This window comes from Python bivittatus, unplaced genomic scaffold (genome assembly GCF_059951505.1).
Source record: "Python bivittatus isolate LINGU-HERP-01145 unplaced genomic scaffold, Pbiv_v1 ctg000850_np1212, whole genome shotgun sequence".
NCBI classification, from domain to species: Eukaryota; Metazoa; Chordata; class Lepidosauria; order Squamata; family Pythonidae; genus Python; species Python bivittatus.
Genome location: NW_028277112.1, coordinates 42,852,418 through 42,878,377, shown reverse-complemented (window position 1 = coordinate 42,878,377; position 25,960 = coordinate 42,852,418). Strand labels below are relative to the sequence as shown.

Below are 25,960 nucleotides of genomic sequence, written 5' to 3'. Positions count from 1 at the left end.
ATAACTATGATTTAAGCAGCTCTTCAAATTATGCCTCTGGATTTATGTTGTGATGTAATTGTGACAATTAATTTACAAACTAAGTTTTTTCTAGCCTGCAATTATTTTTATATATAAAAAAAAAATCCCCTCTCACCCCTATGGGTGGTGCGTGTCTTCCTCAATCTCGGGTCCTCTACCAGAGGCCTGGGAGTTTGAGGGTTCTGTGCAGTATCTTAGCTGTTCCTAGCACTGCACTCTTCTGCAGAGAGAGCTCCGATGTTGTTCCTGGGCTCTGTTGGAGCCATTCTCCCAGCTTAGGAGTCATGGCCCTGAGTGCTCCTACCACCACTGGGACCACTTTGGCCTTGACTTTCCACATGCTCTCTATTTCCTCCTTCAGGCCCTGGTACTTCTCCTGCTTCTCATGCTCCTTCTTCCTGATGTTGCTGTCACTTGGCACTGCTACATCTATCACTACCGCTGTCTTCTGGTCTTTGTCTACTACCACGATGTCTGGTTGATTAGCCAGTACCTGCCTGTCCGTCTGGATCTGGAAGTCCCACAGGATCTTAGCCCTGTTATTCTCCACGACCTTCTGTGGAATCTCCCATCTGGACTTGGGGGGTCTAGCCCATACGCTGTGCAGATGTTCCTGTACACAATGCCAGCTACTTGGTTGTGCCGTTCAGTGTATACTGTTTGTGCCTGCATCTTACACCCTGCCACTATGTGTTGGACTGCACCTTGGGTCCTGTCTAGTGTGGTAGACCCCTGCTTCTATGGATCTGGTGCTTAGTGCCTGTTCTTGTGCTGCTATGATCAGTGCCTCAGTGCTGTCTTTTAGTCCAGCCCTTTCCAGCTACTGATAGGATTTCCCAATGTCAGCTACCTCAGCTATTTGTCAATGGTACATCCCATGCAGGGGCTTGTCTTGCCATGGCACTTCCTCTGCTTGAACCTCCTGCCTTGTCTGCTGCTGCCTGAGGCATTCTCTCAGCAGGTCATCTTTGGGTGCCATCTTACTGATGTATTCCTGGATACTCCAGGTTTCGTCCAGGACAGTGGCTTTTACACTCATCAGACCCCGCCCACCCTCTTTGCGGCTGGTGTACAGTCTCTGGGTGTTGGACTTGGGATGGAAACCTCCGTACATTGTGAGGAGCTTCCGGGTCTTCACATCGGCAGCCTCCATGTCTTCCTTTGGCCAGCTCACTATACCAGCAGGGTATCTGATGACTGGCAGGGCATACATGTTGATGGCATGGATCTTGTTCTTCCCATTGAGCTGGCTCTTCAGGACCTGTCTTATCCTTTGGTGGTACTTGGATGTTGCTGTCTTCTTGCCTCCTCCTCATGGTTCCCGTGTGACTGTGGGACACCAAGATATTTATAGCTGATCTCTATGTCTGCTATGTGGTCCACTGGCAGTTCCACTCCATCGGTCTTAACTACCTTCCCTCTCTTTACTATCATCCTGCCACACTTCTCCAGTCCGAATGACATCCCAGTGTCCTCACTGTAGATCTGTGTCAGGTGGATCATGAGTTGATGTCTCGTTCACTCTTAGCATACAGCTTAGCATACATATATATATAATCTGCAGTACAGTGCATTGTGGTACTTCCTTCCAATGTACCACAGATTTGCTGCTTTAATATTTTTAGAGTATGCGTGGTGGTGGACGGAGTTATAAAATAAAGATCCAATCTATATTTTGATAAAGAATGCAATAGTAAAGGAAGATGAAGACAACAATATTGGGAAAAGAGGTTCAGTTAGAGATTGAGTTATGTTTTAGTTTCAGATGAGAGATATGATTTTGGGTTGCTTGATGTAGAAGACAGCATATATTCCTGCATTGTTTCATTTCAGAACAGTGTTTTCTTAATCTATAGAGCAGCGTTTCTCAACCTTGCCGAGTTTAAGATAGGTGGACTGCAACTCTCAGAATTCTAGGAGTTGAAGTCCACCCATCTTAAACTTGCCACGGCTGAGAAACACTACTATAGAGAGATGTTAGATGTTAGTAACAAATCCCACTCATTTGTTAAAAATAAGCAACCTCAGTTTTGTGCGCTCAGCTTTAAGAAGCATTTCCCTTACTTCTCTAACCAATAACTGGAACACTGTTTTCACAACTACTAATGGATAAGGAAGTCTCTCACTGATGGTCAATGGAAATGAGGGGCGGGGGTTGGTATTTTTGCCATATAAAACAATTCTAATCTGTTCTGAATGTCATTATGAAATTTGTTCACATATTTTTCTATTAACTAAAAATGGCTGATGTGTTTTTAAAACTGCAGTATCAGGTAGCTCCTGTATCTAATTCTTTGAATCATAGAACCCTAGAGTTTAGGCCATCAAGTCCAAGTTCTTACTCAGCACTGGCATCCAAATCAAAGTGGGAATTCTAGCCAAGTTGGAAGGGCAGTAGTTGCAGTTAATTTCCACTGCCTCTTATGAGTTGAAAAACTATAAATGCTTGTAGAAGAATAATTGGTAAGCAGAATAATTTGTATCTTCTTCAACTACTATGTTTTGACTTTTGGAGAAGGTATATCTTCTAAGCACAAGAAACAAATTCCCCCTTGCTCTGTTATATCACCCATTGGGGAAGTATTGTAACTCCTGACTGAGAAAATACAACCCGTAGTTGTTAAAGAGCTGATTATTTCTGGGGATCTTGCTTCAGTTGAAGTATCAACTCAACTGATAGTCTGATTATTATTTGGGACATTTACAATTTTTCCAAATATCGATATGGAATTGAGCCAAGTATCATAATTTCAGCTACTCATTATATACAATATAAGTATATCCTTAAAGCTGATAAACTCAAATGGAAAATTGACTCTATGCAGAAGGAAATTAAAGAGCTTAATGAACGGATATTTCAGTCTTATGGAATCCAACCTTCCAAAAAAGGACAAGCATATCTGAGTTGGTAGCAGGTCAAGAGGAGTTCATTCAGCTCCAAGCCCATTTATGTAGGAAAAAGCTCAGAGCTTTGAGTCTTCCTTAAACAGTTGAGTAAGATGAGCAACCTCTAGTGACCATTATGGAGAAATATTTTTCAGGGTCGTTTTCTCTTAAAGATCATTCAGTCAACACTGAAACAGAATACTGAGTTTGATCAAAGTTTTATTATTATTATAGACTGAGTATAGCTGTGGTAGAGTTCCTTAGGAAAACCACATAATAATGTCTTTCAGGTCTCCAGGCCAGCAACATGCTGGAATATGTGAGGAAAAAGTATCTTCCTTGATTTGCATCCTATAGTCAACAAGGGTAAAGAGTTTAACTAAGTTTGTGAGACAGCAAGAAATAAATATCTTTATTTATCCTGCATTTTCTGAATGGTAGAGGGAGAAATCTCAGGATGCTGATATTGCTGCCATATATTTGATAATCATATATGAAATTCATTTTGATGCTGAAATTCAACAGCAATCCTCCCAGTAATTTTGCAAATATGAAGAAGACAAAAACAAAACAAAACAAGACCCAAAAGCCATTATAGAATCTTGTTCATTAGAAACTATGACATTTGGATGGTGTTTACTAATTTTCATGATCCTGCCAGAGATATTTTTAATATGGAAATTTTCATCTTTTTAGTTTTGTAAATCTCATAATAGTAACAATGGAGCTTAAGTTATACTAATGAAGTCTTCAATTTATTAATAATTTTTCTTTTAAAAAAATCAGTCACAAAGTATTGATATTTGGAGACTACTAAATCTAACCCAACATGAATCTAGCTTTTTTTCAACTCTCATAAGCTATAATCTAGATTATTTTTTAATATCAAGAGCTATATAGTTGATTGGATAGAGAATTGCATATGCATTTGGGCCACATTGGGAAATAATTTAAAATATGATTTTAGTTCTCATGAGAAATGGCTTGAAACAATCCATGTTTTAGAATGATGGGAGAAATCATAGAAATGATTGGCTTCTTAACTTTGAATTGTAATTGAATCAATGGAGAAGAAAGATTGGATAATATGTTTCCATATCATCCAGGTTTAATTTTTTTAGAAACTGAATTGTAATGATTTACATAACGATAATATTCCTGTTTTATAATGTAGAAAAGTAGTGAAACTATTGTATTAATGTATTTTTATTGTTATTATTTAAGTTATTTTTCTTTCTTTTACATCTTTATTCTTTTTAGTTTGTTTAGATTAGCTGTTTAATTTAGATTTAATTAGATTTGTTTTTCTTATGAAATTAAAATAAAAAATAAATAAAATTTAGAATAAACGTTATGAACATTGTTCTTAATTGTTCTTATTTGTAGTGTTTAAAACCATTTAAAAAGAAAGGGACAGAATTGCTCTATACATTCCATTATCATATATGTTCTGTGGCATTATCAATGATTTTTGGGGAAAAGTGTCAAGTAGTAATAGTAGCAATGTTCATTCATCAATGACCAGCAACATTTAAAAATAAACAACATGAAAGTGTCAAGCTGGTTTAAGACTGATCAATAAGTAAAAGATACTTAGATGTTTTTCATATAAATAGATATTCACAAACTTAAGGACTGCTTAGGATGTTTTTAAACTGTGTGTGTGTGTGTCTGTGTGTGTGTGTGTATGACTATGGCATATAAGAAGAAGATAATTTTATCATAGCAACCTGGAAAGGAAATTTTGAATATGCATGCAAGAAACCATAATGCTTACAGGTCTGCAAAGCCAGAACTTGATTAGATGTGTGGTTCTGAAACAGAATATTCATTAAATCATATTAAGCAGGCTTAATAAGGGGAGAAACTAAAGAAATTATTGGCTTCTCAATTGAACTGATCTAAACAATGCAATGTAATATTTACAGTTAAATTTTCCAAAAGTGTAATACATAATACCTCTGGTCAGGGGCATCTGTTGTTTTGTAGGGTGTCATTGACATCAAAATGGCAAGCACGACCAGACATCCAAAGCTTTTTCTCTTTTCAAGTATGTGTGATGCATGCAACACATATTAAAAGGGGGCGGGGCTTTGATTACCTGGTTGCAATTGCCTTTTTGATGTCATTGACCACCCTACCCCATGACCCCAAAGATGCTCCTGGCTGGATTTCTATATTCATCTTTACCATTTTAAGATGGAAGCACCAAATGAGTAGATTGAAACTTTTTTCAACAGAATAAACCTTCCAAACATTTCTCAAATTCATTCAAGGGATTTTGCCACATTGACTGAAATGTTAGACACAAATAATTCAAATCTGGGAAGGCTCCCAGGCTAGAATGCTATAAAAATACAAAGAAAGCCTGGGCCCTATAGCTGTACATAATGAATCGTTGGAAAATGGAGTCCTTCCATTAACATATTGCGAGGCCTGTATCACGTTCTTATATTGGGTAAGGATTCCACAGATTGCCTGAGTTAACTGCCTGATATCATTGTTAAATACAGATGTAAAATTTTTGACTGTAACTTTAGCATATAGGTTGCAGAATATGCTACCATCAGTATACATTCTGCACAATCTGATTTCATGAAAGAACAAGACTTCTGTTAATATTAGATTACTTGTGAATATTTTATTAATTCAGCCTAAGAAACTTGAAACTACTGTAGTAGAAACAGTTTTTGATGTGATACAGATTAAATATTTGTTTGGAATATGTTATGAAACATATAGAATTAAAACTCTTAATACTTTAGCCCTTCCTCTTGAGATATTACAGATACGTTTACTTCCTGGCCACTTAAAATGTGTAATGGGGCCTGTTAACAGGTTCTATATCTCCCCACATATTTAACTTGGTTCTGGGACTTTTGGCATCTCTTAATAGACAACCTAGTAACATTCATTGTTTATTAGTGGCTGGGGGTGTTATTATATGCAGATGATATTTTGAGCCTTATTAATGATTACCAAAGTTCTTACGGAGGCTGTACCACAAAATTGTAATGTTTTTATATATACAATAAACTGCAATAAATCTAATTTATCACCAATAGTAGAAAGATTTCTATAGAAAACTCTAAAAATGGAGTTTTGTTCATCATTTGGATTTTGATAATTTGGGGGGAGGGGATAATTATTTCTAGAACAATATCTTTGTGAATAGAAGCAAATATGCTAAATTGTATAGTTCAGATTAATCTATGGTTAAAATATCCAGGAGTTTGTAAAGAAAAATAAATAGTTACATATCTTAGGATGAATATCATTAAGGAATATCATTCCACTAAGATATTTTAGTCAAATTAACAAGTTAATGATTACATTTTTATGGAATGATCAGATCCCAAGGTTCTCACTCTCTAAACTGTAACTCCCATATGAACGTGGACATTTTAATTTTCCAGATTTCCAATTGCACAAATTGACATATCTATTAATTTTTTTTTTCTGAGGATGTAGGGGATGAAATGAAAATGAGTGTGAAAATGTACCACAATGAGCATGATTATTTCATACTTTGAAATCCTGACAAGTACTTGGTTCTAATTATAGTTGGAATTTAGCTAGATTCCCAGCATTAACGGCAACTCAACATATATTTTTCTCTTAGGGAATTGATACTTAAATATTCAGATGGCTGAAAAAAGGATTTGGAGAGAAAAGTTGGGCTGAAAATGGGGTTAACACCTTAGGACCCTTTGTTAATTGCACTATAAAAATATAAAATATAGCTGCCTAAATGCTGAATGGCAACACATTCCATTAATGTTATATTCTCAGTTTGGCCCTAATATATTGGTGGCTTTGAAAACTGCTGTGATTTTGAGTATATTAGACACATTTTTTTCAGAGGTTAAACCAACTATTCTGTTTTATCAACAAAGAATCTTTCACAGGTAAATATTGATAATTTACAACAAATTTGAAATAAATAATTTAAGTATCCAATTCTTACTAGTCAGTGGTTTCAGATGTTAAAAAAAATTAAACATGTTTCTTATATTCTTAAAATTCTTCCAGAGCTCTACTGGACTCCTCAGTTGGATGTTTAAAAAGAGTTGCTTTATCGACCTTTCTATGCTGGATGTGCCATCTAGTTGTTTGGAAGTGACTGGATATGCTCAATATGGTCAATAAGAGTTTAGTCAGGGAGATTAGATTTAAAGACATTAATGTGTTGTTAAATTAAATCCCTAAAATTTGAAATAAATCTGTGAATGGATTGTAGCAAAAAAATGTTTTTAGAAAGATGTTGGCTTGTTGAAATGTGTGCTCTCTTGGCTTTTAAACTGGCTCCTATTAACACACTGGAAGTACTAGATGACATGATTCTGTTTGGTCAAGATTTAATTTGTGGTTTAAAAATTGAGCTGTGTTACTTTTGTGTGTGTGTGTGTGTGTGTATTGTATTTCATCTAGTTATAATGTGGTCTTTTTCTTTTCTTTTCTTGTACCTTGTGTGCTTGCTTTTCCTTTTTAAAAATTATATTAAAGCCCTTTTTTAAAAAAAGGAGTCCTGATAAAAGCATCCCAGACAGATGGCTGTCTAGTCTCTGTTTAAGTACATCTAGTGAAGGGAAGCCCACTACATTTCTGGGATTACTTTTGAAAATCAGATCATCCATAACTGAATGACAAATCATGAATGTGCCTTTCATATTAATTGTGAATGCTTTTGCATGGTTACAGCTACCATATTCTCCAGTGTTCATTCAAATCAAAGTGGAACTGCTGTGGGCAATGAACCCTCCTCGCATGCTGTGAGCCACACTTCACCGAGGCCCAATGTTCACGACAGCCCTCACAACCCATCAACAGGGGATCCAGGAACAGAGAGGTAAGGCCACAAATAGGCCATTTCCCCTACTGTCACCCCGCACCCCACTCCCACCTTCTTGTATCTGATCATTCTGAGTAGAAGAAGCTGTCCGAGGATTATCATCTCAAGGTTCCAAAATAGAAAGCAATTTGAGTGTACATTAAGAGTTTATAGCTAATTTACCACTCATTCCCTAGTGAAGTTGAAAGGTAAGAAATTCTCAGGTGTCAAAGATCTCTTACAAGAAGAATCTTCCTGAGATATTGTCTGTGTTATTCCAAAAACATTTTCATTACTAACTTTGAGTGAGTAGATTGTTCAAATTTACAGCAATTGTACTTATTTAAGGAAGCACTTGAATGTTGGTACTAAAGGAATTATTTTGTAAAACCAAACAGTAGTTTCTGCTCCTCCAACCTGAAACAGAAAGGTCTTTTTGCAATGTGAGTCCACAGGATGTGCCTCTGCAGCATTTCCTAGTCTCTAATACAATATTCAGTGGCTTACATGTTTCTGCATAGCATTGTTGTAACAGTCCTATCCTGTTGTCTTAAAAGATTTGGAGGTATATGTTTGTAATAGAAAATAAGGAAGGAGTACTTACTCTGCAGAAGGAATGTATACAGGAGATGTTATGAATAACAAGTTTTGAAAAAATCCCTTCAAATTTTATACAGATAACAAGATCAGCTGAAATCAGGCTAAAATAAAGTATCTTTTCAGATTAACACTGAGCTATATTTTAATGTACAGTGGGGCAAAAAAGTATTTAGTCAGCCACCAATTGTGCAAGTTCTCCCACTTAAAAAGATGAGAGAGGCCTGTAATTTCCATCATAGGTATACCTCAACTATGAGAGACAAAATGAGAAAAAAAATTCCAGAAAATCACATTGTCTGATTTTTAAAGAATTTATTTGCAAATCATGGTGGAAAATAAGTATTTGGTCATCTACAAACAAGCAAGATGTCTGGCTCTCACAGACCTGTAACTACTTCTTTAAGAGGCTCCCCTGTCCTCCACTCGTTACCTGTAGTAATGGCACCTGTTTGACCTTGTTATCAGTATAAAAGACACCTGTCCACAACCTCAAACAGTCACACTCCAAATTCCACTATGGCCAAGGCCAAAGAGCTGTTAAAGGACACCAGAAACAAAATTGTAGACTTGTACCAGGCTGGGAAGACTGAATCTGCAGTAGGCAAGCAGCTTGGTGTGAAGAAATCAACTGTGGGAGCAATAATTAGAAAATGGAAGACATACAAGACCACTGATAATCTCCCTCGATCTGGGGCTCCATGCAAGATCTCACCCCGTGGGGTCAAAATGATCACAAGAACGGTGAGCAAAAATCCCAGAACCACATGGGGGGACCTAGTGAATGACCTGCAGAGAGCTGGGACCAAAGTAACAAAGGCTACCATCAGTAACACACTATGCCGCCAGGGACTCAAATCCTGCAGTGCCAGACGTGTCCCCCTGCTTAAGCCAGTACATGTCCGGGCCCGTCTGAAGTTTGCTAGAGAGCATTTGGATGATCCAGAAGAGGATTGGGAGAACGTCATATGGTCAGATGAAACCAAAGTAGAACGTTTTGGTCTAAACTCAACTCGTTGTGTTTGGAGGAGAGAGAATGCTGAGTTGCATCCAAAGAACACCATACCTACTGTGAAGCATGGGGGTGGAAAGATCATGCTTTGGGGCTGTTTTTCTGCAAAGGGACCAGGACGACTGATCCGTGTAAAGGAAAGAATGAATGGGGCCATGTATCGTGAGATTTTGAGTGAACACCTCCTTCCATCAGCAAGGGCATTGAAGATGAAACGTGGCTGGGTCTTTCAGCATGACAATGATCCCAAACACACCACCCGGGCAACGAAGGAGTGGCTTCGTAAGAAGCATTTCAAGGTCCTGGAGTGGCCTAGCCAGTCTCCAGATCTCAACCCCATGGAAAACCTTTGGAGGGAGTTGAAAGTCTGTGTTGCCCAGCGACAGCCCCAAAACATCACTGCTCTAGAGGAGATCTGCATGGAGGAATGGGCCAAAATACCAGCAACAGTGTGTGAAAACCTTGTGAAGACTTACAGAAAATATTTGACCTCTGTCATTGCCAACAAAGGATATATAACAAAGTATTGAGATGAACTTTTGATATTGACCAAATACTTATTTTCCACCATGATTTGCAAATAAATTCTTTAAGAATCAGACACTGTGATTTTCTGGATTTTTTCCCCCATTTTGTCTCTCATAGTTGAGGTATACCTATGATGGAAATTACAGGCCTCTCTCATCTTTTTAAGTGGGAGAACTTGCACAATTGGTGGCTGACTAAATACTTTTTTGCCCCACTGTAACTTGCATGAATATAAAAAGTCCAAGCTACTTTTCATTTCGACTTCTCTTCCCCTCTTATCATGTGACAGGAAGAGAGTTAAAACTTTGTTTTAAATAAACCATAGTCCTTCACTAAGAGCAAACTCAGACATACTTTCTTAGTTACATGATTAATGGTTTCTAGGAAAAAAATTATAACGCTGTTTTGATTATTATGAACAGTAATATTTAAGACAGCCAAAAATAAACAATGAAATAAACAATTAAAAACAGTATATTTAAGAAAGCCTACCAACAGCTGAAGGAGTGTTTAACCTTCTCCCTCCTGTGCTTTTTATTCTGACAAATACTTCTTTCCTAAGTTGTTGGTTGCCCCAGAGTTGGGAAACAATTTTAATTGTTTTTATTCTCTCATAGAGTAGCAGCCAGCCAGAAATGTTTAATTAGCAAGTGATGCTGGGAAAAGTTTTAAATTCTTCCTCTCTTGTGCCAGTGCTTCTCATTGAAAAATAACATATGAAGAAATCCAGTCATGTATCTTCTGTATCATATAAGATTGGCCTTCAGAAGTATTATGTTTCATATGAACAAGATTCAAGAGAGAGAGAAGTACTCTTATTTAGGGGAACATTCTATGGTTGTTCCACTTGGATACGCAGAGAAGATTAATTCTTTTTGTAACAGCATCAGAAGAAAACAGAGAAGATAAGGTTCAGCCTTGAAAACACAAAAGTAGACTCATCTTTACTCTGCTATAGTTGCCAAAAATGCCTAACAAAAAGAAGGTCTTCTGGGAAAAGAGAAACAGTTTGAAGAATAGGAGAAGTTGAAACAAAGATGGGGAGCTCTGGAGGCTTTCTGCCATAGCACAAAAACAAAAAATCCACCTTGAGGTTAACAAATATAATGAAAAAATATCTCCCCCCCCCCTTTCTGGACTTGTGCAATAAAAATACCTGCTCCTTTTGATACTGTTTGTATGAATGAGTATAGCTGTTCTGATTTTTAGGGAGTGGAGTGTGGGGAAAGCAAAGTGCTGTAAAAAAAACCCTGAAGTGGATGGATGCTTTAAAAAAACCAATTATTATCCACTGCTTCACCGGTAGTAAAACTGATGAGCCCAAGTCTTCATCACAGTAAAGAGATTATTCTACAATACTCCCATAGAATCATATCATTTTGTTATAAGGAAACACCTTTCTTGCTAAAGACATTATGTGCTGATGAGGGAGGGAGGGAGTCAAATGTGTGCCAGAAGCCTATGAACAAGTTCTGAAAGTTTTGACAAATATTTCTCAACCTGGCTCATATTGTGCTTTTTAATAATATTAAACATTTTTTAACTTTACTATTCTGTTTTAGTTAGAAGCTTATGTAAAATAACTTTGCCTCTAATTTTTTTTTAAATCAGAATAACAATCAGATATTATTGTCTTGAGAACAATTATGTGAGGCTTAGATACATATATGGCTGTTTCTACATTACAGTAGAAATCTGCAACACTTGATAACTTTTAAGGGACAAACATTATCTGATGATATAAAATGGAGGGCTGCATATGCACATAGTTGGGACTGATTTGGGCAGAGATAATTTGAGGAACATTAACAAAATGGTAAATCTTATTAAAAGCTAGGGTGTATCTTGCCATCTATTTAGTTGCTTCTCTTCTGTTTTAAGCTTTTTCTAGGTATCTTAAAATTATAGCATAGACTAATGACTTCAATCAATTCTAAACCATTTATAATAATTCACTAGGCAATCACACAACCAGCTTATTTTATGCCCCCGAAATATAAGGAATTAAAAAAAATAATGGTAATGCCAACTACATAGCCAGGTTCTGGGCAATGAAGAAATGAACAATACATGAAAGTACCTCCTTTGAAGTCAGAACTGCTTTTTTTAAAAAGTAATTTGTACTTTAAAATGTACTACAGGGCATGCCCACAACTTCAGGTGGCAATTTCCTGGAGGTTACAGACAGGTATTGATAGTTGTATATGCAAAATTTAATTTGCTGTTCCCTCAGTAACACTCTGATTTATTTAGGCACAGATCTTGGTTGAAATAAGGCTAAGTGTCTCTTTTGTGAGATGGGCAGGCAATATAAGTAAATGCTATAGTCACCAACTGGAGTAACCCAGGAATTCATGAAGCAATTCATAAATCATTAAAAAATCCACTAAAGTCTACTAGAAAGGAGACCTGTCTGGCAGTGCAAAATGCTGCGCTATCAGTTGGAAGGCTGCACTTTTGTAATGGTTTCTAAAAGATTTTGTTTTGTCTGTTACTGGGTGGCAGTTAAATTTATTCTTCATGAACACAGGTAATTTTTTCAAAAATGAAAACAACCCCCCCCGAAAATATCAAGAAAAGAAAATAATATTCCAGAAGTTTAGATGAGAAAATAATCAATTTCCAGTATTCTGATCCCTCAAAGTTAACCTATGGTTGTATGAATGAATGAGTAGAAGTATAGTTTTGTATTTGTACAAGTTGATTGGGATCTTAGCTTCTTGTTCAAAGCACTGGAAGGTAAAATGTACATTCTAAAGCCAAGAGAACAAAACCAAGGGCATGACATTTCTCTTCTCATGGCAGTGAAGAAATAGATGAGCTTTTCCTGAGGATTTAGCTCTTCTTGGCCATGTTTGCAAAAAGAACATTGGTTTATAGGGAAAGGCTCACAGCCTCTATTTCCCCTTGTATTCTACAGTAAATGGTGTGACCTTCCCTCCCTTCTCAGTATTTTCCCATGGAACCAATCAATTCCACCATGCAATATTTGGAGGAGAAGGTAGATATCTAGTCATTTTAGACACATATCTCAATCTGATCTTTGTAAAATGTGATTCCCTTCATTAAGTAGAATGAAAGGTCTTAGTTCCTTTTCTCTGTGGCACTGCATACTAATATTTGAGAACCTGGCACTTTTTAAAAACAGTTTTCTTATAACTGTGACATTGGGAGAATATATTAAAAACTTAAAGCAAATACTAACTTTTGAGCAATACATCTAACTACTATTCATTGTGTATTCTTTCTTAATATCTCGGATTTTCAGCTTCTGTTTCTTTTTTTCCTCACTGTATAAGCCCTGGAAGAATTCTTCCTCCTCCTCCTTTAATGCAGAAGAGAACATCACAGCCTTCAACAGCCCAGCAACTTGGAGAAGTGCATTTGAAGATGAATGATTCATTAAGCAATCCTTCTTTCCAGCCAAACAGCATTCAAATCCAAGGTAAGACAGAAGGTTCCCTTAGTGTCCTTTGGCATTCGTGGTCAGGAGGTAGAATGAAAAGCAGTTCCTTTCCTGCAGTGCTGTAAGGTGCAGAGAAGATGTCAAAGGGATTGCTATATACCTCGGAATGTTCCAAATGCTTATTTACATTGCAGCCAATACAAAAAAAAACCACAACAAAATTAGGTAATGGTCAACTTCTAGAAGACTTCATTTTTTTCCTCTTGTGCATTTTGTTTTAGAAGGGTTGGAAAAATTAAACATTTTTGAAGAATGGATTTTGACTTGAAAGTGAGGGACATCAGCCTTGCTCTCTCTTTTCTTCTAGACTGAGTTCACCTTCTTTTGGAATATGCTGTTTTTCCACTTTTAATTGTTTGTAGAATTGCAAAGTAGAGTTCACAGAATCAGTTCCTATTAAGTGTTCTTACTAGGAAGAAGCTTGACTTATTCCATCCACATCAGTAAAAGGATTATAATTGAATATACTTGTATTGCCTGCCTCAGTTTCATTCTCCCCCAGTGGTTACAGTGATAATTGTAAGAATATGTACAGGTGTTTTATACATCTATATACATTCTACATAAAAAAACAAGCCTACAGTTTTAAGATAATTCAACTGCCACTTACATATCTTCTAGTATATCTTCAACTCCTATAATTTGTCATTTGTTATAAAATGTATTATAAGGTGAGCTTATTCCCATTTTCTTAAATGATTTGGAAATTATATGCTAGATGGTTGGTAATTTTTTGACTCCTTTCTCTTCTTCTCAAAAAGAATGTTATCATATACGCATATGATCATACAGGTAGTCTGCCCCTATGGTGACTGCCTTTAGTGACTGCCTTGTATAGTGGCCATTCAGTTACGACGGTGATAAAAAAAGTAACTCTGTGACCAATCCTTGCATTTATGACTTTCGCAAGTCAATGAAGCAAAGGAAAGTTGAAATGAAATCATAAGCACAGTTGTGGTTTCACTTAGCAACTGCTTTGCTTAATGACCGAGTTGCTGGTCCCAGTTGTGATCACTAAACAATGATTACCTGTACTAGACTTTTTAAAAAATAATGTTCACTTAGTTTTATGTGTTTGTATATCACCTATCTCAGTATACACACATGGAAAATTTTCTTAGATGGCCATAGATGAAGTACTTAGCTAATCTAAAAATGGGGAAAAGGTCTTGTTTAAATTCTGAGTTAAAAAAAAAAGAAATAAAGAAATGTAACAGACTAAAGATGTACACATGCTTATATTAGCTGGGATGTTCAGGAAGTGAGCAGGGGGAGAGGCAATGAACATCCCTGCTGACATTATTTCCCTGGCAGGAGATTTCTCCTTGCCCCACCTCCCATCTGTCCCCCTTCCAATGAACTTAAGCCACCAAGATACCGTGCTCCCTTTTGCTTGTGTTTTATATTGAGCAGATATGTGGTTGTGACTTTGGTCATTTAGCAATTGCTAGACCTACAAGCAGCATATGAAACAATTGCATTACTCTCTGTTGGTTCACTGGAGGGAGTCCTGAACAGCATATGTGATTCACTCAGTGTATTGTGGTTGGCAGAAAGCAATTTAAAACAGTTGCTGGGAAGTAAGAATACTGGCAATGTAGAAGTCAGAAGTCTCATCATCATACTTTTGTGCTATCCTAACATATAATCACTCCTTAATCAATTTCTCTTTCTGGCATTGCAAAAATTAGAAAGCAACATTGGAAGTTTCTCAATAATGGGAAGGGGGAATTGCTGTCCTCAGTCATGCTTGTATAATTAATTAGAAGAATCCCATGATGCTCTTCCATCATCCTAGTCTATTTGGTGACTATATCTCATAGTTGGGAAAGTTTTGTTAGCCTTCATATTCCATGGTTGTTGTGCTGCTTTCACATGACTTAGAGCAGTGTTTCTCAGCCTCAGCTACTTTAAGATGTGTGGACTTCGACTGGCTGGGAATTCTGGGAGTTGGAATCCAAGCATCTTAAAGTTGCTGAGATTGAGAAACACTGATTTAAGGAACTGAAGATATTGCCACTGATTTTCATCTCTGTCTGCTACCAAACAATACAGGTAGTCCTCGGGTTACAACAGCAATTGGGACCAGAATTTCCATCACTAAACGATGCAGTCGTAAAGCGTGATGCTTAGTGACAGCAATCTCACAGCCCCAGTTGCTACTTTAACCCCTGGACCATGCAGGTTGTTAAGCAGGAAGAGGCAGGAGTACCAGGCTAGCAGGCTGGCGGATGTGAGAGTATTACAGGTGTGCAGGGAGTGCCGCGGGTAGGCACTACAAAGTGCAGACAGACAAAAAAGCACTGGGAGTGGGAGTGGGAACTTCCAACTTCCTGCTGGCTTCCCCATTGACCGTGGCTTGCTGCAAGGTCATAATCACAATCACGTGACCGCAGCTCACTGCAAGAAATAATTGTGAACCAAGCACCCGGATCGTGATCATGTGACCAAGGGGATGCTACGACAGCCACAACTTCATGAACTGGTCATAAGTCTTCGTCATTCACCACTGTTGTAACTTTGAATGGTCGCTGAATGAGTGGTCATAACTTGAGGACTACCTGTAATGACATTTTTCTGTCTTAATGTGTAGCCTTAAAGTTGCCCATTCAAGTTTAAATTGGCAGCACCAAGAAAAAAAAGGGAAGGAAAAAGAACATATTTGTCAAGAAACGTTTTGAAGAAAGCAGACTGCAAATTATTTCCCGTAATGAAAAACACCATAGCAGAAGGTCTTAAAGCTCAAGGTAGTCATTGAGTGACAAAACTTCAAAAAATGATCTTGCAGTCAGATACAGAGATTATTTTTGTATGAGCCGTAGCAATGTTTTTGAAACTTGGCAACTTAAAGGGACTTTCAGGGAAGAAATGGCAAACGGAAGATGGCTGCCCTAAAAGCAGAGCCAATGACCTTGGCGGAATGAAGAGCTGGTGAGTAGACTGGCTCTTTGTAGTTCCTCTCTGGACAAGGAGAGGACTTGAGGTCTCCTACAAGTGCTCCAGACAGTTGTTCCTTGCAGGGAGACCACAAGACAGTGGTCTCTGGTGGGTTTAGAGCTCTGGGAGATGAGGAATAACTATCTTACTCAACCCACAGTTGGTGCCTTTAAGGACACTGGGTTTGCATGCTTTCTTTTCTAATCACTTGGAAATTGCTTGTTAACTGCTTTTCAGCTATGAGGAACTTTTGGATCAACAGGTTTTACAGCACCAGGTGACTTTCTTTCAATCTTTAGTGAAAAAATATTTAAGTACAAGTATAAGGACTTTAAGGATTTTAAAATGTCAAGCTACAAGAATGATATGGAAAAAGATGCTACATTGGACATACAAAAGAAACCAGCTGATGTCTTAATAATTAAAAGGGATATAGAAATAACAAACCAAAAGAGTGACCTGGATAATCTTCCTATATTGGATTTACAAAAGAGGCTTGTTAAAGCTTTGAGGAATTTTGTGAGAAGGGACAAAGAAAAAATTAAAAGAAATCAAGTTTTAGGACATTATTTGAAAGGACTAAAGATCAAGATTGTTAAAAGTAAAAGGAAGGAATATAAAGTTGGTTTATTTGATCAAGGTTAAAATAGATATTTTGTATATATGTGGTAATCTTTAATGGACTATTGCTGAAAAGGACTGAAGTGATGAGGTTTTTAAAGATTTGTTTATAGATAAGAGATGGGATGTGGGAAGAATAGATCATTTGTTGCATTGTAAGAGAAGGTGATAACTTACTAAAATTGTTTATACTTGTGATGAAGGGGGAAGTCATTTCTCTATATATTTCTTTTCTTTTTCTTTACTATATTCTTTTTTCTTTCTTTTCTATTTCTTTTCTATTTTATTTTTCTTTTGTGCCTATTTTTTCTTTTTCTTTTTTTAGTTTGTATTAGTATTTTTATCATTGTAATTGTAATTTCTAATAAAATTACTATAAAAAAAACAAACTTGGCAACTTAAAGATGTGTGGACTTCAGCTCCCAGAATTTCACAGCCACGCATCTTAAAGTTGCCAAGTTTCAAAAACACTGAGCTACAGTTGATTCTGTAATATGCTCGTGCTGCCTGACAATTGCTTATACCAGAAAAGAAGGAATGATTAATCTTACGAGTAAATGCTCTGACTTTTAAAAAATGAGCCGGACTTAACTACACTAGCAATTCTAGCACCACTGCTAGATTTAAGGAACCTTAATATACACTACACTGAACAGAATGAGGTGGGGCACTTTGGACTCCAGATCTCCAGATTTGATTTTATCCTATAAAAACTGATAGGTGGTATGGCAAGGCAATGTCATTCCATCCTCTGGCTGAGACATAGCTGACTTGGATAGCTATAGGAAGAAGGTCACAGGCACTTTCCTCTCTGGTAGCTCTGACATTATATTCCCTGTGATTATATATTCACATTCCCAGAGATTTCTTCCAAGTGACAGCAAGGAACAGAAGAAGCAGCTCCCGTTGCCTTCTCTGGAAGAGAAAGGGGCTTAAGCCCTGAGTGGGGACATAGAGCAGCTGCAGGAGATTCCAGGCAGTCTTGTTTTTCCAGACTCCAGATCCTTCACATTTGCTGAAAGATGCCCGTCTCCATTACTAGTCTTTAATCACTATGTGTGGGAAGCAGTCTTAAGAATTACTTGAAGAAATACTGTACTGATTTACTTAGGGTAAGGTCAGGCTAGTCTTCAGTATTACACAGATATTTCACTGAAATTATAATAACGTGTTTGTGCTGTGGGGGGGGCGTTGGTAGATGTGTGTGTATGTGATGTGTGTGTTGAAGCAGTACACATAGAAGTCTCTAGGTTTGGGACAGTTTTTCTGAAATGGGGCATAAATGATCTAGGATGAAATCTGGAAGCATTCTCCAGTTCAGATTTGATTTTATCCTATAAAAACTGATAGGTGGTATGGCAAGGCAATGTCATTCCATCCTCTGGCTGAGACATAGCTGACTTGGATAGCTATAGGAAGAAGCTCATTATTCAAAAATGGTAATCAGACTGAGGAAAACCTGCCTTACCTATGGTCATGGAATATAGTCTTCTGGAAGACAAATGTCTTGTGAGATAATCAATTTATTTCACTCACTAGAGAAACCTATTTCCACTACAGGTCAGTGCTGTTCTGCCAAAACATAGGCCATTGTCAGTTCAGGTCCTGGGATTAGCACATTTACCTGGAAGAGTACTTTATGCATAATTTTAGGAACATTATCTAAGAAGTAGAATTCCTTCTGAACATGCTTAGAAAAAAGCAATAATGATAAGATGAGAAGTTTTCCAGGAAAGGAATTTTATAGAAAAAGTAATTCATAAGTTAGGTACTGAAGTTAGTCCCAGAGAAGAAGTTTTAGAGGGAATGAAAGATGAGGCATCAACCTACTTCAGTTTTCAAGGGAAACTTCATTCACTAAAGCCACCTCTGGTAATGCCCCAAGACTACAGCGTACTGGAAATGAGTATATTCTGTTTTTCATTTCACCTGTGAGTTTCAGTAGGAATTGCAATTGCATCTGAACTCAATAGTTAGAACTTGCCCAATAATATTTCCAAACAAAATGCATATTTTCAACCAAAGAAAGCTTTTGGGACCTAAAATAGAGAGAGAATCTTGCTGTATGGCAATCCCAGTTCTGAGGTTGGGGGGGGGGGGTGTTAGTGAAATCTTTCGTTTCTTAAACACTTTTTATTTGTGATGAAAATGACCTGAGGTGAAAATTCAGTGCAATTCATTCCCTATCCCCATTTTCAGAATTAGCTAGAGCTTTGTCTTCCCATATTCCTTCTTTCAAACCGCCAAACTATTTTCTCTATGTTCCCTGTCTCCAGTATAGAAAAATGTGTTTCCTCTACTTTTAGGTAGATTTCACATTTAGTAAACTTCTGTCTAGACAGTGAAGAAATATCCTTTCATGGCTAATCACTACAAAATCATCAGCTTAAATCAAGGGTGGATTTCTTCTTCCTGAACAAATCCAAAATAACAGTTATCTTGCATATCATTTAAATGTCTTTGCTTTTCTGTCCTCTATGAAATCTCTTTTATGAAATCAGATACCATTTGCAGAGACTGACATTTGAATGCAATTATTTTATTATTAGAAGTGTCTATGTAAGATAATTGAAGCAAGAAAAAGGTTAATATGCTTTTTATTCTTTCCAACCCAAAGAAACGTATGAAAATTATGTAAAGAGGGTCAGGACTCCATCTGCCTGTCAGCAGCATAGTGCTCCAAGGTGGAACAAAATAGGACCCCTTAATAGCAGCTCTACCACGGGTCATATGGGGTCTGTCCTGTGCTTCCCAGCGTGTACATTATGCACATGCACGTACAGACAAAACACATTACTTAGTTTCACAGAAGAAATTAGAGACTCCTTGTATTGGTATGGCTGGTAAAGGGGTTAGAATGAATTCCAGATGCCATGCTCTGCATGAGTTCCCTACCTTGTTTAGCATAGGTTTGCTCGAATAATATAATAAATACTAAAATTATATTCTTCAGATTTGAATGGTATTCTCAAAGCAACATTAGGTGGCTTCATTGTTTAGTCGCTCTGCTTTAGACATGTAGACACTTTTTTTAGCATAGAAAACTCATAATTCTAACTAATGAGTAAGCTTCCTTGAATTTGTTTCTGAGTAAACAACACAGGATTGCATTTATGGCAATAATCTGAAGTAGAATAACTTTCATTAATGACACCTTGAAGTCCATTTGCTAGTTTCTGAAAATGTAAACTATCTAAGAGATAATGGTGAATATATCCTGTATAAGTTGCCATGATTCTTTTATTATCTTTTTTAATGCCCTTTGGAATATTCTCCCCCCAGATGTGCAGCAGGCCCCTACCCTTCTGGTTTTCGACTTCAGACCTGGCTCTGTCAGCTCACATGGGGCGACAAGAGTTGTAATCAATCCTGGAGGTAGCTGGCCCTGATGATACTCCCCGAGCTGTTCACCAAATTTTATCATCCCTTGGAATTTATTTATTAATTATTTAAGATTGTTTTATTATTGTATTTTAATGGATTTTATCTCTTCTGTAAACTGCCCAGAGTCGCTTTTTAATGAGATGGGTGGTGACAAATTTGATATATAAATATAAATAAATAAGTAAAATATTGCTGAATATTCTACAGCTTTTGTTAGAAAACGGCTAAATAAACTTGAAAGTCTTTAAAGCAGAATATTTCAGTCATGATAATGCCACCCACCACCACCACCACCACATACACACACTCACAGCTTTAAAAAAGAATATATCTTCACCCAAAACATGGGGACTAGAAACTTACTGTTAAAAAATAACACTTTGTGTATGCTTTGTAGTTAATTGTGTGCTTGCTTGCTTGCTTGCTTGCGTGCTCGCGCGTGCGTGTGCTCGCGCTCTCTCTCTCTCTCTCTCTCTCTCTCTATATATATATATATATATTGCTAGATACTGATATTTACTGCCTATATTTGTGCAAAATGAACAATATACAAGAATAATCAAACACATGGAAGCATGGGTTACTTATTTGCTGAATGGCTATTCCACCTTGTTGCCAGAAATGATTAAACAGCCAATCTAAACTTACATTTTGAAAGTTTTATTTCCATAACAAAATAAGCATCTAGGGTCAAAATAACATTGTGCCAATATAAGAGCCATTAATAGCTGTGTAATGCTAGAACATGCTATATATATTGGGGAGGAAATTGCCTTAGTCAAACTTTAAATAAATTACAAAATGTGGAAAATGTTTTTCTGGGGGATTTTGTTTTGGCAAAGTTCTGGAAGCCAACTGCAGCTTAAACAGAGTGACACAAAAATCAGGAAGGCTGGTAATCTCCGAATTAGGGCCTCAAAGATATTCTTTATCCTCTGTAGTAAGGAGGCTTTGCAAAGATAATTATATCTTTCAACCCCTGCCAAATAAAGCTGTTGAGGTCTTGTCCCAGTGCCTGAAGGCTGTGTGGGCCTAGATGAGGATGAACCAACTCTGACTCGATCCTACCTGTGGAAGTTAGGGCCTCCTGGACCTGAGGATTTTCCATCTATACTCTTGGGTATGGCACTTCCCTATTCAAGAATGGTGTGCAATCTGGGGGTCCTCTTGGACTCACAACTCCTGCTGAAAGAGCAGGTAGTAGTTGTGGCCAAAGGGGCCTTTGCACAGCTCCATCTGGTGCGCCTGATGCACCCCTTCCTGGATCAGAAGGCCCTTCAGACAGTCACTCATGCCCTAGTCACCTCAAGGCTCAACTGCTGCAACGTGGTCCACATGGAGTTGTCCATGAAAACCATTCAGAAACTTCACTTGGTCCAGAACACGGCAGCGTGGGCAGTCATGGTATGCCTCGGTGTGCCCATGAGAGAGCCCTCCTTCGGGAGCTGCACTGGTTGTGAGTGTGCTTCTGGATGTATTGTGTTTTTATGGTTTATTATATTGTGAGCTGCCACAAGTCATTTTGGAGTCAAGTGGCACCTAAATTGAATTAAATAAAAAAAAAAAGTTTAATTTTGCTGAGATTCCCAATTTCTGGGTCTTAAGTTAACCATCCTATTTCTACCTTCGTTTGTAATTATTTTTTTTTTACATTTTCATACACATCTCTGATGCACACACTGTTGTACACTTTCATTAATAGATCTATATTTACTAGCAGATATTCTTTGTACAATATGCTTTTCTGCACACTGTTTTTACTTACACAGTTTTATACATCTTGAATTGCAAACTGTGTTGCAATAATCAGGAAGTGTAGAACGATCTATTGCATTTTGGCTTGTCTTTAGATTGGGAAGCATGACTTAGATAAGCATGCAGTAAAATACAAACCAAATCAATTGGTTTGTATTCCCCCTTCTCTAGATGGAGCTGTTTTTTTCAGAACCCAAAGTGGGACAGTTCAGGAGATATTGCAGCTCTAGTAATGAGGTCATGTTCACAATTGTGGGAGTCAAGAGAAGGGAGCAGCATTTGCAAAGGTCAGCAGAGCTCTTCTTTGCTGCTTCCCTTCTGTTCCGTTGCACCAAAGGCCAACTATTTCCCAACTGGAATAATCTCTGTTTCTCACCCTAGGTCTTACTCGCTTGATACAGCATGGCACGTGATGGCATTTATGTAAGGATTTTCTCTGGCTTGCTAGGGATGATATTTGCTTGTACAATCTTTTTGTAAAGCGTAAGTGTGTTGAAAGGACACTTTACATGCACATTCTTCTTGGATCAAGATGTACCTAAAATTTACAATGCAGCCTGGTAAACAGAAACTTGACTACTGATTGTTCCAGGCTATTTTTAAATATTTTTGTTTGTTCGTTTATCTGTGCAAGACTTTTCAGTACAAAGTACCCAAGGTGTGCTCTGTAGTAGAAGATAGCTTAGTAATAAGCTTAAATAAAATTGCTCGCTGTTACTCTGCCTGAGTTCATTCAAACCTTGACTATTTTGTTACTGACAAAAGAACAAAGCAAGTTCATTCCTGCCCCACAATTCTTCCTCTTAACAACATCCTTAAAGATTAAATGACATTTTTGTACAGAAGGAATTGTATCATGAGCCCACTAGATCCAGTAATGTCATATGAGAGGCAGTATAAGTTGATTAGAATATTGATGTGTTCTTTCAAATATAGATACTGAAAATATACATGAATGGTCAGCAGATAAAAACTTTAAAGCACTGTCCATCAATATGCAGTCTCCAAGTAATGTTGGAGAATGAATATTCATAGAAGAGATTATATACATCTCCATTATATAAATAGGAACCAGATACACTTTTTGCACTCAGCTAGTATTGCATTACCTGACTGTATGATACTTTCTCTCACACACATACATACACACACACACAATACATTTATGTTTCTTTTCAATCTGAAAATCATTGATCTTTGGGTGTAGCACTTGGAAAAAAGGAAGCCTATTTTTTCACCTATAAATTTAAAGGTTTCTTTAAATAAAAGGTTTTGACTTTTGTGACATAGAGTTTATTTGTAGCATCACTTATGCTTGCAGCTGGGATTTGCCTTGTAAAGTGGGTAAATAATTAATGGTACATAATTAATTAACTTCTATCTTACCAGTAATGATGTCAGTTCATTAAATAAGGGAAATACAATAGAAGAAAACATTGATTTCTTAGTCGGGATATGTGGAATAAGCATTATCAAGAGGTGACTTTTAAAGGTATCTTCCCATTTTAAAAAAGCAAATGGGAACCCGCTGGAAGTTTAATTCAGTATTAGAGGGTCATTAATTCCAAAAGATGCAGAAATTATGTTATCCTCAGAAGATTGCTGTGACATAACAGAATAGGCCTTAGCTCATACACTATTCTTATTTGATGCTTATCTTAACTAGTTGCTACATTCTGACCCTTCATGCTATCATTCACTTTCATTCACTTTAACCTCTTCTCTGGCTAGACTTTGTTGTTTATTGACATTTCCAAGCAATAGATTATTTGAGGGAAGATATCAAGATAATAAAATCTGTCTATTATCAGGCAGGCATGAAAAAGGAGGCCAGCCAGTGCGCAAGGTGGCTTTTAGAGGAAGGGGCTGGCTTGGGAAATCAAGTCCATAACTCTTCTCCTTTTCCAAGCAATGATCATATCCAGATTTTTTTTCCATGATATCCAAAGTCCACTAAACAAAAGTCTATTAAACTGAGAGTTTACTATACTGTCCCAACCAATAGTAGCCACACTGTGGCTGTCAACTACAGTTGAGTCACAGTGGTGCCTGAAGACAGCTGACCATGCTCAGGAAAGCTAAGCTGAGAATGGGTTACACTTATCCCCTAATTAGTCCTTTTCACAATATTCTATTTGAATCCCAAATGATCTAGCAGTAAAACTTATTTACAAAGTTATTTACAAAGTTTTTTTTTTAAAATAAGCAATTAATGCCTTCAGCCCCCCAAACATTAATGTAAATTATGAATGTGTAATAATAGTTATTTAGCCATTATTTCTGAACTGCTATTTTCCAAGTATATTTAAGTTTATAAATATTATAGTCATATTTTTAGGATTTTAATACACACACACGCACACCCTAAAGTTGTATTTTATTCATGTTCTTAAGAACAGTTATTAAGAATAACACTACATATATTCTTTTTGCTCAGCGGTATTTTCAGTATTCAGTATTATCACCAAAGTATAACCTTGTGCTAATTTGTCTTTTTCTGTCAGTTTGGATAATTGACTGCAACACAATCAATTAGTATTATTTTATTTCACATAAGTGTTGGAATTAGAAGAACATAAAATAAGCTGTGCTGAATCCGCGAAAGCAGCTTTAGCATTCTTTCTCACAGGGGTCAAATTTTAATGGGGAGCCCAAAAGAATGAGACAAACTCAATGGTACCTTCTCTGGATGTTCTATAGTCAATGTATACCAAAAGTGTACTGCCTTTAGTAATGGAGGAAATACAGAGCCATTAGTAGTAATTGTAGATGTGCTTGTCCAATCTACTTATAAGATATCTGTGTTGAAGGCCATACCTGCATCTTGCAACAGCACATTTCGTAGATCAACCAGGTATTAGGTAAAGAAATACTTCATGTCTCCTAAATACCCCACTCTTTAGCTTCACTGGATCACTTTTGCCACACCAGAAAATTTAAGGGATTTATGATTGCAATAGAAATGCCCGGGACTAGGTAACATGATTTGCTTTTCAGGTTTGCTTGTCATTCTTAGCTTTATTTCAGTGTGTCTCTAGTGCTTTCCATATAGTATGCCATTTTTTATCACTAGCCAAATGATAATAAGGAAAAGATTAAGTTTCTAAGATTAAACAAGTTGTAAAATGAATATGATTTATTTTTATGGAGAATTCTCATGAAAATAGGATAATTGTTATGATGGCACATAGCAATTTTAGCAAAGATTGAAAAGTAGTAGAAACAGTTTACTAGAAAATCTAAACTCAAATGAATAAATTGGTTTAAATGGAAGTATATGATTTAACCATCTCTGTTGCCTTCTTTTTTAGGTGTTTATGGACAACTACAAACTTTCTGTTCCCCTCATTATACTGACAATCAGAGAAATATACAGCACATTGGAACTTGTAATATGGTCCCTCCTTTTGAAGACTGTCTTGTACCCACATCTATGGGTCAGGCAGGTTTTGATGTTTTCCATAAAACATTTTCAGCACATTCTGGTATTACAGGTAAAACAATGTATTGTGATTCTATTATTTAAAACAAATACATCTTCTCTTAAACATTAGTGGTTTCATAAGCATTTCCTAGAGACGTGTGTTCAAACTATGTTTCGTTTTGTCTTTTCCAATTTGAAACTCAGGTCGTAACAAGATATACCCAGCTGCAGAACCCTCATCACCAGAGGCATGATTCAATCTTAGCTGAGAACAAAATCATTTCACACATTACTTTATCTTGTAGAATATTGCTTTATTTCCATATTCATATATTATCACTTACATCTCGAAAATAATTCCATGCACTAAAGAGATCAGAGTCTATACTGAAAATTATATTATTTCATATGATAACTATGTATCAACTATGGAACTTTATGACTTGCAAAATGGCCCTCAAGATGCTTGCAGCCTTACAGGCTTTAAACCAGGTTCTT

At 36.9% G+C, this 25,960-nt stretch overlaps 1 protein-coding gene across 1 annotated transcript in view; it reads left to right on the top strand.

Moving 5' to 3' along the window:
• Positions 1-25,960, top strand: part of GLIS3 (GLIS family zinc finger 3) — a 166,506-nt gene that overhangs the window by 135,083 nt on the left and 5,463 nt on the right. Inside the window, exons 9-11 of the mRNA XM_088129960.1 lie at positions 7,609-7,756; positions 13,175-13,320; positions 25,350-25,532. Of these exons, the coding sequence (XP_087986086.1) occupies positions 7,609-7,756; positions 13,175-13,320; positions 25,350-25,532 (477 nt within the window). The remainder of the gene's footprint in view (positions 1-7,608; positions 7,757-13,174; positions 13,321-25,349; positions 25,533-25,960) is intronic.